Below are 16,508 nucleotides of genomic sequence, written 5' to 3' on the forward strand. Positions count from 1 at the left end.
CACTCCCTCTTCAGTTTTTTTCTTCTTATCACAGGTGTTCTAAGAATAAACAGAGGGGGATTGTTCCTGTTAACAGTGGGACACGTTTAAAACCCAAAGAAAAGGGAATTGGAGGGAAACCTATTTTCTTCAATAATTTTGGATCCCTCTGCCTCTATGCCAGCAGGAGCAGGGTGCCTCGGTACGTAATTGAGCGGAGAGCATCACTGGAAAGAGGAAATATATTCAGAGCAAGGAAGAAAGAATGGGACTGATGTGATGGCTTCATTAGGAGCCAGCATAGACTGGTCTGAATTGCCTCTTTGGGAGCTATAATGATTCTCTCAGGTGGCAGAGGGAGCTTTGCCATCCAGGAGCATGGCTGTCCAGCTTCCCTGCTGCTTTCTGCATGCATCTCTCTCTCTCTCTCTCTCTTTGTGCCTGATCTCCACATTCCAAGAACTGTCTAACTTTTTATCTAATCTCCCCTTTTTTCCCTATCTCTCTCTCTCGCTCTGTCTCCCTCTCTTTCTCTCTGCTTCCATTCCTGTTGTTTCATTGGCCCTGCACCTCTGGAATAGCTTCAAGCCTGAGGGTACGGCAGATCGTCAGTCCCATTGATCCATTGGAAATCAAGGCAGATGTGCACTGGACACACATTACAGGCCATGAAGAAGCAAATTTGTCGCCTGCCTCAGCCCCAGAAGGTATGAACCAGCAGCAGGGGCTGCAGTTCACCAGCATTGAGTGAGAAAACGTCACAGAGGGCAGGAGACCAAAGGGAAAGGCAATATATGGCAGTGGTATGGCCTGACCATATGGGAGGGTGTCACACCATGGGACTGTGTGTGAAAGGGTGTCACTCCATGGGACAGGGTGTGTGTGTGAGACAGTGGGATTACATGTGGGAGGATGTCACACTGTGGGACAGTGTGTGTGTGTTGGATAGTGGGACTGTGTGTGGGAGGGTGTCAGACAGTGTGATGAGTGGGACTGTGTGGGAGGAGTGGGACTGCATGTGGGAGGGTATTGGACAGTGGGACTGTGGGTGGGAAGAGTGAGACTGCATGTGGGAAGATATTGGACAGTGGGACTATGTGTAGAAGGGTGTCAGGATGTGGGAAAGTGTCAGTCCATGGCAGTGTGTATAGGGTGGTGTCAGCCCATGGGACTCTCTGTCCAAGGGTTTCAGGCAGTGGGAATATGTCAGATAGTTGAATTAACTTTGGGACTGTATTAAACAGTGGACTTACATCATTGAACAGTGGGACTGTGTGGGAGGGTATCAGACAGTGGGACTGTGTTGAAGAGTGTGTAGTTTTTGTGTGTCAGATCAAGATTACTTTCTCAGGTTATAGTTAGACCTTCTGCACAGTTTGTGCCACCTCAGCCAAGTGATTATCTGCTTGTGGAGATGGTCTAATTCAGGGCATCTGTCTTTCCCTTGGGCCATCATTGAAATCACTGGACCTCTCCTGCGGTAATTTTTCAGTTATTTTCCTTGTTCTGGATAATAATTATGTACTGTGTAATTAAAAACAAATCCTCCTGTTTCACTTGTATCTCCTGTCCAAAAGTTTAAATCTGTGGCCCCTTGGTCCTTATGAATCACATATTCATAAGGACAGCTTCCCTCTGTACATCCTATATAAAGTTGTCTTGACCTTGTACACCTCTATCAAATCAATTCACAATCTCAGTCACTCCAAAGAATAATCTCGCTTCCCTAGTTTAAACTAGTGATTTTCTGCAACTATATGAATTTACAATGAGGAAAATAGAATTGGATAACCATTGTTTTAAACTTTTTCCAACAGTATCTTACTCCTTTGTGCTCCATTTAATGGATTGCTACTGTTTACTATTCTCCACATGCCCTTGCATCTGTTAACATTTATACTACCTGTACAACACTTGTGCCTAAACATTAGTATCAAGAACCACCCCTGGAGAACGTCAGTCAATAATCCTGGAAAATTAGCATTTCCCACCATGAATGCTGTCCTGATATAGGGTCTTGCCCCAAAGCATCGTCAAATCCTTTCTTTCCACATATGCTGCTCGGCGTTTTGAGTCCTCCAGTGGTTTATTTTAGGCTCCAGATTCCAACATTCGCCGTTTCCATTTACTACCATTCTCTGCTTTCAGCCTGGAAGACAATTTCATACCCAGGCTGCTCTTAAGTTTGCTTCGAGTTTGCTAGGCAATCTTTTGGATTTTATCAAATGTTTTCTGAAAATCCTTGCAGAACCCTTCTAATACATTCCTTCATCATCAGCCTTTGCAAAGGATTCAACCAGATTACTCAAACTTCTCCAAGTGCCTGTTATTTTTTTCACTTTATCAATAGAATGGTTAAGGTATAATCTAATATTGTTTTTGGATCTGGGAGCTTTGGCTCTGAAGTTTTTATAGTTTCAGCTATCACACCATACTTGATGATAGATAGCACTGATTCTCCCACAAGAGAACTGTTACATTTGCTGAGGGAATGTGGTAGGTGGTCAGCACTAGATTTCCATGTTTGCATTTAACTTGAAATGGAGTCCAGGACCATTCCTTCACCTGTTTACCTATACGCCAATAACTCAACAACCTGAAGAAAATTAGATATTGGGAGCACCTGTGATCCAACAAAAAAACCCAGGAGTGTTAAAATGTTAAATAGAACTAATATAACTTGTTGTTGATTGTTGTACCTGTTCTCTGGCACTGGTTTCTTCCTTTGTGCATTTAGGAACAAAGGAAGTAGGAACAGGAGTAGGCCAAAAATGGCCCATCGAGCCTGCTCCGCCATTCAATACGATCATGGCTGATCTAATTTATGACCTAACTTCACCTACCTGCCTTCTCCCCATATCCCCTAATTCATCTATCATGTTTGTTTATAGCTCCCATGGTTTCGGCATTGTGTGCAAGTTGCCTGTTGGCGCAGATTCCTGCATTGTGCATCTGTTCTCTGGTGTTGGATTTTGCCACTGGTTACATGTTCTCAGCTGGAGTTGGTTTCTGCAATGTGTGCCTGTTCTCTAGTGCTGACCTGTCTGCTTGTTCCTGATTAGCTCTGATTTTTGCCATTGTCCACTTGTTCCCTGACACTGGTTTCTGTCACTGGACTCCTGTTCCATGGCGCTGGTTTCTTTCGTGGCACGCCAGTTCCCTGATACTGGTGTCTCTCATGACATGCCTGTCCCATGGATTGGTTACTGTCGTGGCGTGCCCAGTCTCTGCCACTGGTGTCTGTCATGGTGCGCCCATACCCTCGCACTGGTTACTGTTGTATGCCCGGTCCCTGGCGCTAGTTACTGTCGCAGCATGCCCATTCCCTGACGCTGATTACTGTTGCAGCATGCCCATTACCTGGTCCTGGTTACTGTCGTGGTGTGCCTGTTTCCTGGTGCTGTTTACTGTCGCAGTGCTCCTGTCCCGTGGCGCTGGCTACTGTTGCAGTGCACCCGGTCCCTGGCACTGGCTACTGATGCGGCACACCCTGTCCCTGCAGCTGGCTACTGTTACAGTACGCACATTCCCTGGCGTTGGCTACTGCCATGGTACGCACATTCCCTGGCACTGGCTTCTGTCGCAGCATGCCCGTTCCCTGGCACTGGCTTCTGGCAACGCACTACGCCTGTTCACAGTTAGTGCTACTATTGGTAGTCTGTGGTTGTTTACTCCAGTTGTCAGATTCTTGTATTAGGTATTTTGTTTCAGGTTTTAATTTCTGGCAATATGCGTCTGTTCACTGTTGATGCTACATTTGGCACTCTGCTGGTTCAGTATTGCTGTTAGTTTCTGGCATAGTATATTTGCTTCTAGTCAGTGTTGGTTTCTGGCACTGCGGGGCTGTTACCTGCTCAAGCTGGGTTTGGGTGTTTGAGTTTCCTGTGAACCCTGTGTTGATTTGAAATATCGTTTCAAGTACACATTGCACATTGTTTGAGCAGTCACTTTGATTTCATCACATCAATGGGGCACCTTTCTTTCATTTCATCTGTTCATTAGATTTTATATTTTTTTCTCTAATGTAGCCTCTGACGTTCCCCCATTTCGGAATGAAGCTGTTCGTGCATGGTTGGATTCCTTGTCTGGAGGTAGTTTTGTTTTATTAAACAAAGCCTGCCATTTCATTTTTCCTTTCTGCTCTAGCTCCTCTTTAGGGCCTCAATGTCAGAGTGAATGGCAGTGTTGCATTGTGGATTCTGGGTGAGGAGTCAGTCAGAATGAGCTGTCCAGTCACTCACGTGGTGTCTCAGATCAGAAAGCAGATGTCAGCTTGAGGAAGAATGGTGTGTTACAGTTTGCCTGTAGGAAGGTGCAGAGTGGGCCCAGGGAGGGGAGACAGATGAAGGGAGTATGGGTCCATGGCAGGGAAGGGTGGTATATTGTGTATGGCCTCAGGGGAAGGAAGGGTGGGGGGGGGGGTGCAGTGAATGTGAGCCCAGTGAGGGGAGGGTGATGCAGAGAGTGTGGGGGTGCGGGCTCAGGGGAAGGGGGTGTAAAAAATGTTGGCCCAGTGGAGAGGAGGAGCAGAGAGCATAGGCGCAGGGGAGGGTACACTACTGGAAATGGGTGGCAGGCTTGAATACTTTGGTTTTAGGGAAATGGGAGTGGGTACAGAGAGTCCCTAAATCCTCAGTATTGGGGCTGAAGCCAACATCAGGCATGCAAAGTCACCGGGAAGGTAGTTGTGAATTTAGACATCATGCACATGAAGATGGATGATGCCACAAATCACGTTCAATCCTCAATCAGTGTTAAAGGGAAGAGGAAAGTGGAATTAAACAGTTGGCATTTAAGATTGGAGGGATGAAGATTTGAGTGGGATGTAGATGGTGGGACTGAGTGGGCAGCATATTGGTGCCACTAGTAGTGCTGCTGTCTCACAGCTCCAGAGACCCAAGTTCAATCCTGACATTGGGTGCTAACTGTGTGGAGTTTGCACATTGTCCTTTTGAGGGCATGGGCTTCCTTCAGCTGCGTCAGTTTCCTGCCATATCCTAAAGGCGTGTGGGTTGATCAGTTAACTTTTAAATTTAAAGCTATAGCATGGTCACTCTATATGTCTTTGCAACATGGAAGGAAAACAAAGCACCCAGAGGAAACCCATGCAATCACCGGGAGAACATACAAATTCCTTGCAAACATCGCCGATTTGAACCCAGGTCACTGCCGCTGTAACAGTATTGTGCTAACCAGGTCACCCCAAAAGTAGCCTATGTCAGGAGTGCGTTTCGAAGCCACGCTTCCAAGGGAGATGGTGACCTGAAAGCAGTGCCTTAGACCGCACAGTCATCCTGACCACAGTTCCCTGCCTGTTTTACTTACCCCAACTGTAGATGGGTAGCAGCAGAATCTGAGAGAGTGTGAGAGAATAATTCACAGGGAAATAATTGGGAGGGGGTGGTGGGATTGATTGGATTCCTCTCAGACCCAACGTCAAATCAATGGATCAAATGGCCTCTGTCATGAGGAAATTCAAGTTATGGATAGTGAACAGGAATTGGAAGTAAAATTCCTAGATAAAGAAGCAACACCATGATCTCTATATACACAACCAGGGAGAGACCTCTGAGTTATTCTATTAAAGATTCTGATTCTTGTTTTCAACTCTCTGTGGCTCATCCTTGGTAACTATGCAATCTCCTTAACCCCCCCACCAAGGCAGTGGCACTGCCAATTCTATCCTTTGGCACACCTTCTATCTTGGTCATTCCCTCACCTGAAAATTGTGCTTTGACTACTTGACTTCAAAAATCAGAAATTCCTCCTGAGTTCTTCTGCTTCTCGTTTTAAGAATATTGCTTAACGCCAACATATTTGACATACGTTTGTATGTTTGCATTCTGTAATGTTTCCTTCTGTGACTCGGTGATAAATTTTATTTGATGATGCTCCCTTGCAGTTAAGTACAACTCATATTTTAAGTGATAAACATAAATGGGTTATTTTTCATTGCTAAATGTGTCCCATTAGAACTCTGAGCTATTGCTTAATGCTGTTCCAGAATACATTTGTTCTCCAATGAAGAACTATCTAACTTAAATGTTCCTTACATCTTTTCCCACTTTTTTTGATTACCTTCCAGAAAAGCAAATGAAAGTGTTGATTCCAGATGAGGATGAGTTGAAGGAAGAAGAGAACAGTTCATCTCTGGAGGATGGTATGTTGAGTCACACCCTATGCAAAGGCTAGAGCTCTTTCAAAGGTCTCAAAGGTTGTGATATAACACAACCTGTACAAAACATTACAGTTAACGTGACCAAGAGATTCTTTTTCTGATTGGTTGAATAATCTGATTGATGATGGGCTTTTGAAGAGCAATGTTTTAGAGATGCAAGTTAGTAGCTCGCTCAGATGTCACAAAGAGCTCTGCATAACTGTGTGCAACATTTTCTGTCCACACATTGATTTATAACTTATTGCTAACCTTAATTCTGAGTTTAAAATGTGCAGGTCAACTTTCCCAGCCATTTATGAGCATCTATTTTTCTTTCACATACAACCCAAAAACTAGGCTTTGACCTTCAATGTTGTGAAGAGTGCACACCTTCTTGAATTCATTGTTCTAAACTAACTTCATTGCTCTGGAGTTTTACTCACACAGCATTACTTGTCCATTGTTACATCAACTAATGTTTACCCCAAGTAGATAAGTAGTAGAAATTTGGCCCCAAGATAACTCTGCCATTCATCAAGATGGTGGCTGATCCAACTCAAATTTTACTTTTCTGCTCTATTGTTATATCTCTTGATTCCTTTAATATGTAGAAACCATTTGATCATATTCAGTGCCCGAACACAGCCTGCAGGTGTAGAGAATCCCAAAGGTTCATTGCCTCCTAATGGGAAATCATCCCTTCATTCCAGTCTTAAATAGTCTATCCATTACTTTGATTCTATGACTCCTAGTTCTCAATCGGACATCTACCCTATTGAATCCTCCAAGGTTTTTTACATTCCCATGAGGCCATTCTTCTAAATGCTAAAAGTCAGACCAGTCTGTTAAGTCTTTGCTACACTCTCTAGCAGTGATCCTCAATCTTTTCCTTTCCACTCACATACCACTTTAAGTATTCCCTATGCCATCGGTGCTCTGTGATGAGTAAGGATTGCTTAAGGTGGTATATGGGTGGAAAGAAAAAGTTTGAAAACCACTGTTTTAATCGTCCCTCATTGACTCGTTATGTGCGCAGTTTCATCACTCCAAAGGAAATGGGCCAATGACAAATTTTCTCAAGCAAAATATTTTCAGTAACAATTAGGTCTAGAGCAGTGATTCTCAACCTTCCCTTCCCACTCACAGACCACCTTAAGCAATCCCTTACTAATTACAGGGCACCAATGGCCTAGGGAATACTTAAAGTGGTATGTGAGTGGAAAGGAAAAGATTGAGGACCACTGCTCTATATATGACTTTCTTGAGAAAAGAGATCTGAAATTCTACACAATACTCGAAGTTTCACCAAAGCTTTATCTTATTGAAGTAAGCTATCACTATTCATGTGCTCATGTGCCAGAGACCTGACCCCCACGACTCGTCCCCGATAGGCTATCACTATTCATGTGCTCATATCTTCTTGTAATAAAGGTGAATGCACCATTTGCCTTTCTAATTGATGTTTAAAATAGCTCCGGCAGTGCTGGTGCTGATGGGGACCCACAGGGAGCAGGGACACAGTGCTCCTACAGAGTCCAACCCCCCAGTAGGACTGCTGTCAGCTCTGTACAGGCTTTGAATGGCCCGTTTAAGGACCTTATTTAAAATCCCACCACCGCAGGGTCTGGACCCAAGATAGTGGTGCCTATAATGAGCAGCAGCCTCGAGGTGCTTCAGACTCCAGGGACCAGGAAACAGGGAGATCACTCCCCAGTCTGAGAAGGAGAAGCAGAGGGGATGACCGATGGGGCAGTGACCACAGCAGCCGACCAGTGAGGGGCTTTGCAGCTGAAGGGACCACACAGATGTCTGGCGGCTGATGACTCGAGGCGAGGGCTCGAGTCAGGGAGGCCGTAGGCTGCTGGAGACTGTGGTCAAGGGACTTGCACCAAGCTGCGGAGTTCTGGAGACTGGCTCGAAACTGGCTGAAGGGATACCAGGTATCAGAACCAGGATGCGAGAGGGTGTGGAGGGCACTGGTGTTCCTAATGGTATCAGAGGTTCGAATCTGGAGCTTGCATTGCTTATGGTTTGGACTGGACTGTGAGTTGCTATGGGAGTGCTGGGACGAATCCACGGACTCTGGTGGATCTCTTTTTTTTCTTTTCCTCTGACTGTAAGGCGCTCAAAGCAACTTCTGTTGATGGTGAATCTGTCTGCCTTACACAGACAAAAGCAATTTTGTGAAATATGACAGTCTTGTTTCATGACACTCTTGAATACACATCAACTTTCAGTGACTTAGACACAAAGACACCCAGGTCTATTTCAATATCACTATTTTACAATCCCTTACCATTAAAAGAAATCTTTTATGAGAAAGAGGAGCAGGTGTAGGCCACTTGACCCATCAAACCTGGTCTGCATGGCTGATCTGGCCGTGGACTTAGCTCCACCTACCTGCCTTTTCCCCATCACCCTTAATTTTCTTACTATGTAAAAATTTGTCGGAGTCTTCTGTACATTGAATGAGGCAGCCTCCACAGGTTCCCTGGGCAGAATTCCAAGATTCACTGCTCTCTTGGAGAAGCAATTCCTCCACATATCTTGCTTAAACCCACTCCCACGAATCTTGAGGTGACGTCGCCTAGTTCTCGAGTGACACACAAAAGTCTGCAGGTGCAGTGATTGAAAGAAAAACTTAATGCTGGAGAAAATGAGCAAGTCAAACAGCTTACTTTTTATAACATAGTGGAGGCAACTTTCCTGCTTCTATTTTACCTGTTATTCATGATTTTAAATGTTTTGTAACGTGCTGTTCAAGAAAGTTATCACAGCTGAATTCTATGAACTCCTCCTCAAGACTGCCTCAATCGACTTGGTTTATCCAATGTACAACTGCCGTTCCATTCTCACACATCATATATTTCCTGCTCTTTTAGCTGAGTGCACAACTTCACATTTGTCCACACGATGCTCTACCTGCCATGTTGTTGCCCATTAACGCAGCTTGTCCATACACCTCTTTGCATCCTCATCACAACTTGCATTACCATTTTGATTCAAGACATCAGCAAATTTGGATATGTTACACTCTGTCCCATCAGTCAAAATGCCGGTATGGATTGTAGGCAGTTGGAGCCCCAAGCACCCCACTGTTGAGATACTCAAAGGTGGGAACATAGAATGGTTATGCCAGCTATCCACAAATAGAACTCTTCATTTAGACCCATCTTTTCTCCACCATACATTTACTCAATTATCTCATGGTGGCCACACAATATTAACTGCCTCTTCCACATCTGCATGCAGAACATTCCAGATTCTAATCAAGGGCAGCTCAGTTAGTGCAATGCTGTTTCAGCGATCAGTATGGGGGTTCGAATTCTGCACTGTCCGTAAGGAGTTTCCATTTACAGTTCTTGTCTGCATGGATTTTCTCTGGGTGCTCTGGTTTGTTCCCACAGTTCAAAATAAAAACTTATCAGGGGTTGTAGGTCAATTGTGTGTCATTGGACGGCACAGGCTCATAGGCCGAAAGGCATGTCAAAATTCAAATTTAAAATTTAAATTCAAACACAACATCCATATTGCATCTAATGTCTTTTTTTTATGCTGGATAATTTCAGCCTCCCATTGTCCACTTTGTCCAGGCCCAGATCATTATATTATATTTATATAAAGGAGACAAAACAAAGAATTTCCTTCAGGGACAGCACACAGTCAAGGACCTTCTCTGAGTCAGACACCTTGGCCACTCAATTCATCACCAGCAATCTTCTTTCCTCTGCATCTTCTCTGCCCCTGGCCTCAGCCCCCTGAAACCATCAGCACCTGTTGTCTGTCAAGATGTCCACTCTCCATCCCACTTCTTCCACAACTGGTCTCAACTTCTAACTGCTTCCAGAATTCTCTCGGATCTCCTCTCAACATTGCTTTCTCCAAAGAAAACAATCCCAGCCTCTCCCTCTTATCCTTGTAACTCTGGTTCTCATTCCAGGAACTATTCTGATAAAGAATTTAGAAGAGATCTTTTGAATGGTACAACTGGATCAGTGTTTTATAACCTCCCTTTGTTTGTTCTCTATGCCTCTATTGTAAGCCCAGAAAAATATTTGCCTTATTACCACCTTTTCAATATGACTACCCCTTTCAACAGTCCTTTTAGAACAATATTAGCTCTCCTCATTCTTCCACCAAAAAGCATATTAAACATATTTGCCATGCTCTGTCCTATTCCACCAACCTCTCTATTTCTGCCATTTATCACTATTCTCTTCACTGCTCAAAATATCAGCTGCCCAGTTTTATGTCACTCACAAATATAGAAATTGTGACTTGCACTGCAAGTCCAGATCATTAATTTCAATCGAAGAAATCAATGGGTCCAATACTGATCACAGAGAAATATCTTTTTCGAGTCTGAAAAACAACCATTCACCTCCATTGTCTGTTTCTTTGGAAGTTTCGTATCCAATGTTATAGTCCTTTATACAACACATACCTTGGTTTTTCCTATTAGAAGCCTTCTGGCAGTTCATATATACCACATTGCCTACATTACTTTCATTTAAAAAAAACAGAGTTCCATTCTGCAATCATTGCTGGTTTACTTCCTCTGGAAGACTACTAAACCTGTTTCAGGATCTTTCCCTCCAATGAGGGATTGTAGTTGCTGGACATTCTTCCTCCCTTTTTTTGAACAACGGAGTACCTCATCCCTCACCCAAAGAACACCATAGGATCACATTCAGATTTCCACCCGATTTCCCTTCAAATCCAGGATGCATCCTTTCCGTTCCTGGTGATTTAACAACTGCACATTCAGCCAACTTTTATAACACCTCAGTGCTATCTATTTTAAATATATCTTGTCTTTTACCCAAATCCTCCCACACTATTTCTTTGGAAATATTCTCTGCCCTGTGAAGACAAATGCAAAATATTTAATTGGACCTTAGCATTTCTTTACAAGTTCCCATAATTGTCATTAATAAGCTACACTTCACACACTACATGTAGTACCCATTTTACTATTTATGTGTAACTATTCACTTCTGGATTCCCTTTTATATATTAACTACTGATTATTTCTCATACATTCTGCTTCTCATTTTATTTTCCATTTCCCCTCTGATTCCTTTGTAATCAGTCTGTTTCTCACTGACATTTCCAACCCTACACTTGTCATGTGCAATATTTTGCTTTATTAACTTCTGCATGACTTTTGTCATCTAGGGAGCTCTCAATTTGTTTGTTTTTCCTTTTCCTCCTGGGAATTTGCCTCAACTATACCTAAATCATATCTTCCCTCAAGATTGTAAACATAGATTTATCCCTTTCAAACTTAATTTCAAATTCTATCATATGTCCCTCTTTAGTCACATCAAGATAATAAATTAACCCCATATGAGTATTAAGTATTGTATCAAAGCTAAACTTGGACATAGAGAAGTCTTCTGAGTCAGCTACATATGGTCCATAGAAGTTACAGGACAATTATAGGCCTATGGTCCAAATCAGTTTTATAGTCTTTGTGGATTGAACTACAGCCTCATAATTCTCTGTACCAAGGTCTTCAGATACCCCTTCTAAATATCTTCCATTTATCCTTCTCTCCATGATCTCTTGTTCTTGTCTGATCAGGTGTTCTAAGTGTGCACTCAGTGTCAGTCAAGGTTGAATTGGTAGCTCTTTAGCATTTTAAGAGTCTACTCTAGAGATTTAGGTGCGTAATTTAGGTTGACAATTTTGTAGGAATTCTGTTTAGTCAGAAGTCTGTCCTAGGAATCATGAATAAATGAGGCACCTCCCTCTCAGATGGATGGAAGGTCATAAGACACTATAGTGAAGAACAACGGGGCATTTACCTTAGTGCCAATGTTTATCCCACATTTAGCAACATACAAAACAAATAATCTCGTTAAAGTAATATGAGACATAGGGTAGCATCAAAGATGCATCATAAATGGACATCGTTATGACTTTCTCTTCATCCCATTCTAATATCTATTAACATGAACCCTCTGTATTCCTTGCCTGATTCTTATGTTCCTTCTGCTGATCCCACTCCTCTGTCTGATATTTCTGTTGACAGATATTGCATCTGATGCAGAGGCGGAGAACCAGTTGGTTTCATGCACACATGACCTGGAGCAATTAGTAAAAGAAAAGAAAGAGGCTTGTGATGACATTGGAAGTCCAGGTAAGCCTTCCACAATACACTCCTGAATTCCATGATCAAATGTATCCTTACACATTCAGTTTTGTCTTTGAATGTGTTGACATGTGTATAATTATGGAATCAGGTAGGGTGAAAGTGTATTATGGACCAGATTTTGTGGGTTGGGTTAAGAAGTTGGAGGGTGTTGTGGGGTTAAGGTGAAATAAGACCATTTAGGGCGCACCTCAGGATGCGTGCTTAGTCCACTGCTCTACTCATTGTACACCCATGACTGTGTGGCCAGGCACCATTCTAATGCTATCTACAAATTTGCCAATGACACCATGGCACGGAGGTGCCAACACTCAGGACAAGAAAAAAACTCCAGAGGATTGTTAACTCGGCCCGTGACATCACAGGCATCGAGGACATCAACAAGAGGTGGTGACTTAAGAAAGCAGTCTTTATCCTCAACCACCCCTACCACCCAGGCCATGCCTTCTTCACTCTGCTACCATCGAGAAAAAGATACAGAAGCCTAAAGACAAGCACTCAGCAGCACAAGGACAGCTTCTTACCCGCTGCTATCAGATTCCTGAATGATCAGTGAACCAAAGACACTGCCTCACTTTGACTTTTCATGTAAGGTGGTTTATATGAATGTTTTCACTGCGACGCTGCCTCAGAATAATGAATTTTGTGACTTGTTCATGACAATAAATTCTGATTCTAAAGGAAAGAATCCGGTGGAAAATTCAGAAGTCATTGCAGAACAAGATGAGGAACAATAAGTGAGCTAGGGCAGGACTGGTTTTTCAACTAGTCCGACAGGAAAAGTAAGACTGAATGAGACAACATTTGAGTCTGCATATTTTTTTTAATATAATTTTTTATTTTTCACACTATGAACCATATCAACCAAAATATGTACAAACGTTTCTCATTAAATTTACACAGTGGTCTTTTCTCCCCTTTTTTTCCCCTTTCCCTCCCTCCCCTCTACCCATCCCCCTCCAAAACCCATAAATATTCAACATATACAATACAATAAAACCATAAAACAATATTTTCTCACAAAGGAAAATAAACAAGAAAAATGCGTTATCTATTTATTGCATGCTGAATCTAGTCATTTTGTCTTCTTATCATTTTCATTCTCATTTTAGGGAATGGAGGTCGTAGGCAAGCTCTCTCTGATATGTTCAATGTATGGTTCCCAAATTTGTTCAAACATTGCGACTTTATTTTTTAAATTATATTCCAATGGAATACATTTATTCATTTTCATTTCCTGCATTGATTTAACCATAAATTTGGCTACTTTATTCTTTTTACTTGTCTTTTGTTCAGTTTTATCCAACATTGGGTCCAAATTAAGTTTAAAATCCCTTCCTATCAATATATTTCCTTGTGTGTGTGTGTGCAATCTTCAAAAAAAAAAATCCTTCATAAATTTTTGATCCTCCTCGTTTGGTGCATATATATATATATATATATATATATATATAAATATATATATTGAGCAAATTCCAAAATTCAGAATATATCTGACACTTTATCATTGCATACCTCCCTGCCGGATCTATTATTTCCTCCTCTATTTTGATTGGTACATTTTTGTTAACTAGTATGGCTACACCTCTAGCTTTTGAGTTATAGGATGCTGCCGTTACGTGTTCTACCTAGTCTCTCTTTAGTTTGTTATGTTCTGCTTCAGTTAGATGCATTTTCTGCACAAATGCTATATCTATTTTTCCTGCTTCAATAAATTTAGTAGCCTCTTCCTTTTAATTTGGTTATGTATTCCATTAATGTTTATAGTCATATAGTTCAACATGGCCATCTTATGCAGCTCTTCGCCACCTCCATCACCCTTTTCTCCATTTTCATCTCTTAGTTTTCTCTTATTACACTTAATGTACGACAACACATTTAAAACATAAAGTACCCCCGCAGTTCCCACTTCCACTAATACCTTAACCCCAAAAGTTCCTCCCCTCTCTGAGTTGCCCCATACCCCTTGCCGGACAACCGCAACTACTCTTTTCATTTGGATTGCGATCTTGTTCACAGTGTCAATTGATTTTGCAGTGACATTTATTCCCCCTCCACCCAGCCCTCTCCAGAAAACACTTTTTTTTGAAAAAAAAACACATGTAACAAAGCTCTTTTTTTTCCCTCCAGCTGAGAGCCCTGGTGTCGGGCGTCCCTCAGCTGCTCGCTCCGTGACAGCCCGTTCTTTCCCTTCTCTTTTCCCTCTTCAGTTCTTTACATATACATTATTTTTACCTCTTTATATATACTTTATCGCTGTTCTTCATTCTTGTTACATCTCTTCTATCCTGCAAACATTCTGCGAATTCTTGTGCTTTCTCTGGATCCGAGTTTTTTGCTCCCCGGTTATAAATATTTTAAGCATGGCTGGATGTCTTAATATGAATTTGTAACCTTTTTTCCATAAAGTTGATTTTTCTGTATTAAATTCCTTCCTCCTCTTTAAGAGTTCAAAACTTATGTCTGAGTAAAATAATATTTTTTGACCCTTGTATTCCAATGGTGTATTATCTTCTCTAATTTTATTCCTTGCCCGTTCCAGTATATTTTCTCTTGTCATGTATCTCAAAAATTTTACTAAGATGGATCTTGGTATTTGATGTGTCTGCAGTTTCAGAGCTAATGCTCTGTGTGCCCTTTCTATTTCCATTTCTTCCTGCATTTCAGTCATTCCCAGGACCTTCGGGATCCATCCTTTTATAAATTCCTTCTTCACCCTCCTTCAGGCCCACTATTTTTATGTCGTTTCACCTACTATAATTTTCCAACTTATCAATTTTCTGATGTAACAACTCTTGTGTCTCTTTAATTTTTTTGTCACTTTCTTCCAACTTTTCTCATAAGTCATTCACTTCCATTTCTACAGCCGTTTCCCGCTCTTCCACCCTCTCTACTCTTTTCCCCATTTTTGTCATTACCAGTTCTAACCTTTGCATTTTATCTTCTGTTCTTTTCATTTTCCTTTTAATTGCATTAAACTCTAATGACAACCATTCTTTTAGGGATCTCATTTGTTCTTCAAAAAAGTCTATCTATATTCTGTTCATCAGTTTTACTTTCTATTTCTCTCTGAAGATCTTGGTCTTCTTCTTCCTCTTCTTCTGTGTCTGTATCTGTGTTTGTGTCTTCTTTGTGTCTGTGTCTCTTCTGTTTTTCCTGATGAACTGCTTGTATCTCTTTGTCGGGCCTCTTGTTGCTGGTCCTCCCCTCCGGTGCTGCTCGTCTGTTGTTCCTTGCCCTCCAGCTGAGAGCCCTGGTATCGGGCGTCCCTCAGCTGCTCGCTCCGTGACAGCCCGTTCCTCTGCTGAGCCCCCCACCCACCGGTGTCCTCTTTCTCCTTTGATTTCGCACTGCGCACTTTTGTTTGGCTTCGATAGCCATTTTTGTAGTACACCGGCTGGTGGGTCGCGACTCTGCAGAGCAGGCACTGACCTTGAGGGTCAGGCGCTCCTTGTCACCACGTCGTCCTGTTCCTTCGTGCAGGTAAGGCCTTCTTCTTTCTTCTCCACTGACTTTTTTACTTTTTTTCCAGTTGTTTTTACTTTGTCCTTCTTGGAAGCCACCTGTATCTTTATCTTCTATTTCTTATTTTCTATTTCTTATATTCTATTTTTGTTATGCTTTGCTTTTTCCTTATTTTTTTCCTATTTTCCTGGAGAGGGCTGGTTTTCCCTACCAGCCACTACTCCATCACGTGACTCCTCCGAGCCTGCATGTTGAAGGTTGAGGTAGAGACAAAAGTGATGAGAATGATGTGTAGTTTCAAGATCAGAGATGGGGATGTTCAAGATTTTGAGTGATCCTTGTATCTCTGGTGAATCATTCTGAAGTGGTGTCTCTCGATCCCTGAACCATCTGCAAGGTTGCAAGTGATATAAAATTTTGGCAGGGCTGAAAGAAAGCTTTTAAGATTCTTTACAGTCAGTTGAAAGAAGGTGTCTCAACCATTATTTATGATCCAATAGAATATTAAGGCTATTTAAAGATAAAGATATGACGTGGGTGTCATTAGAACTGATGCCTATATACTGGCATGGAATCATGTCATACTCCTTACAGATATCATCCGGTTCCTCAGGAATCCTCATTCAGACTCCAATAAACTGCACTAAAATTTTATCAAACATCCTCACAGTTGTTTTGATGCAGGAGGAAGCACTTTGCCCATTGACGTGGACAGCTTCGTACAAAGCAGTCCCATTCCCCTGTGGTCCT

The 16,508-nt window shown here is 42.1% G+C and overlaps 1 protein-coding gene across 2 annotated transcripts in view; it reads left to right on the forward strand.

Annotated features, from left to right (window-relative positions):
- LOC138745848 (protein-methionine sulfoxide oxidase mical3a-like) overlaps positions 1 to 16,508 on the forward strand; it is a 176,120-nt gene that overhangs the window by 119,661 nt on the left and 39,951 nt on the right. For both annotated transcript variants that reach the window (XM_069903247.1, XM_069903248.1), the window contains 4 exons: positions 561 to 686; positions 4,008 to 4,070; positions 6,065 to 6,139; positions 12,174 to 12,281. In XM_069903247.1, coding sequence (XP_069759348.1) covers positions 561 to 686; positions 4,008 to 4,070; positions 6,065 to 6,139; positions 12,174 to 12,281 — 372 coding nt within the window. The remainder of the gene's footprint in view (positions 1 to 560; positions 687 to 4,007; positions 4,071 to 6,064; positions 6,140 to 12,173; positions 12,282 to 16,508) is intronic.

The sequence above is a fragment of the Narcine bancroftii genome, chromosome 11, assembly GCF_036971445.1.
Source record: "Narcine bancroftii isolate sNarBan1 chromosome 11, sNarBan1.hap1, whole genome shotgun sequence".
Taxonomy (NCBI): domain Eukaryota; kingdom Metazoa; phylum Chordata; class Chondrichthyes; order Torpediniformes; family Narcinidae; genus Narcine; species Narcine bancroftii.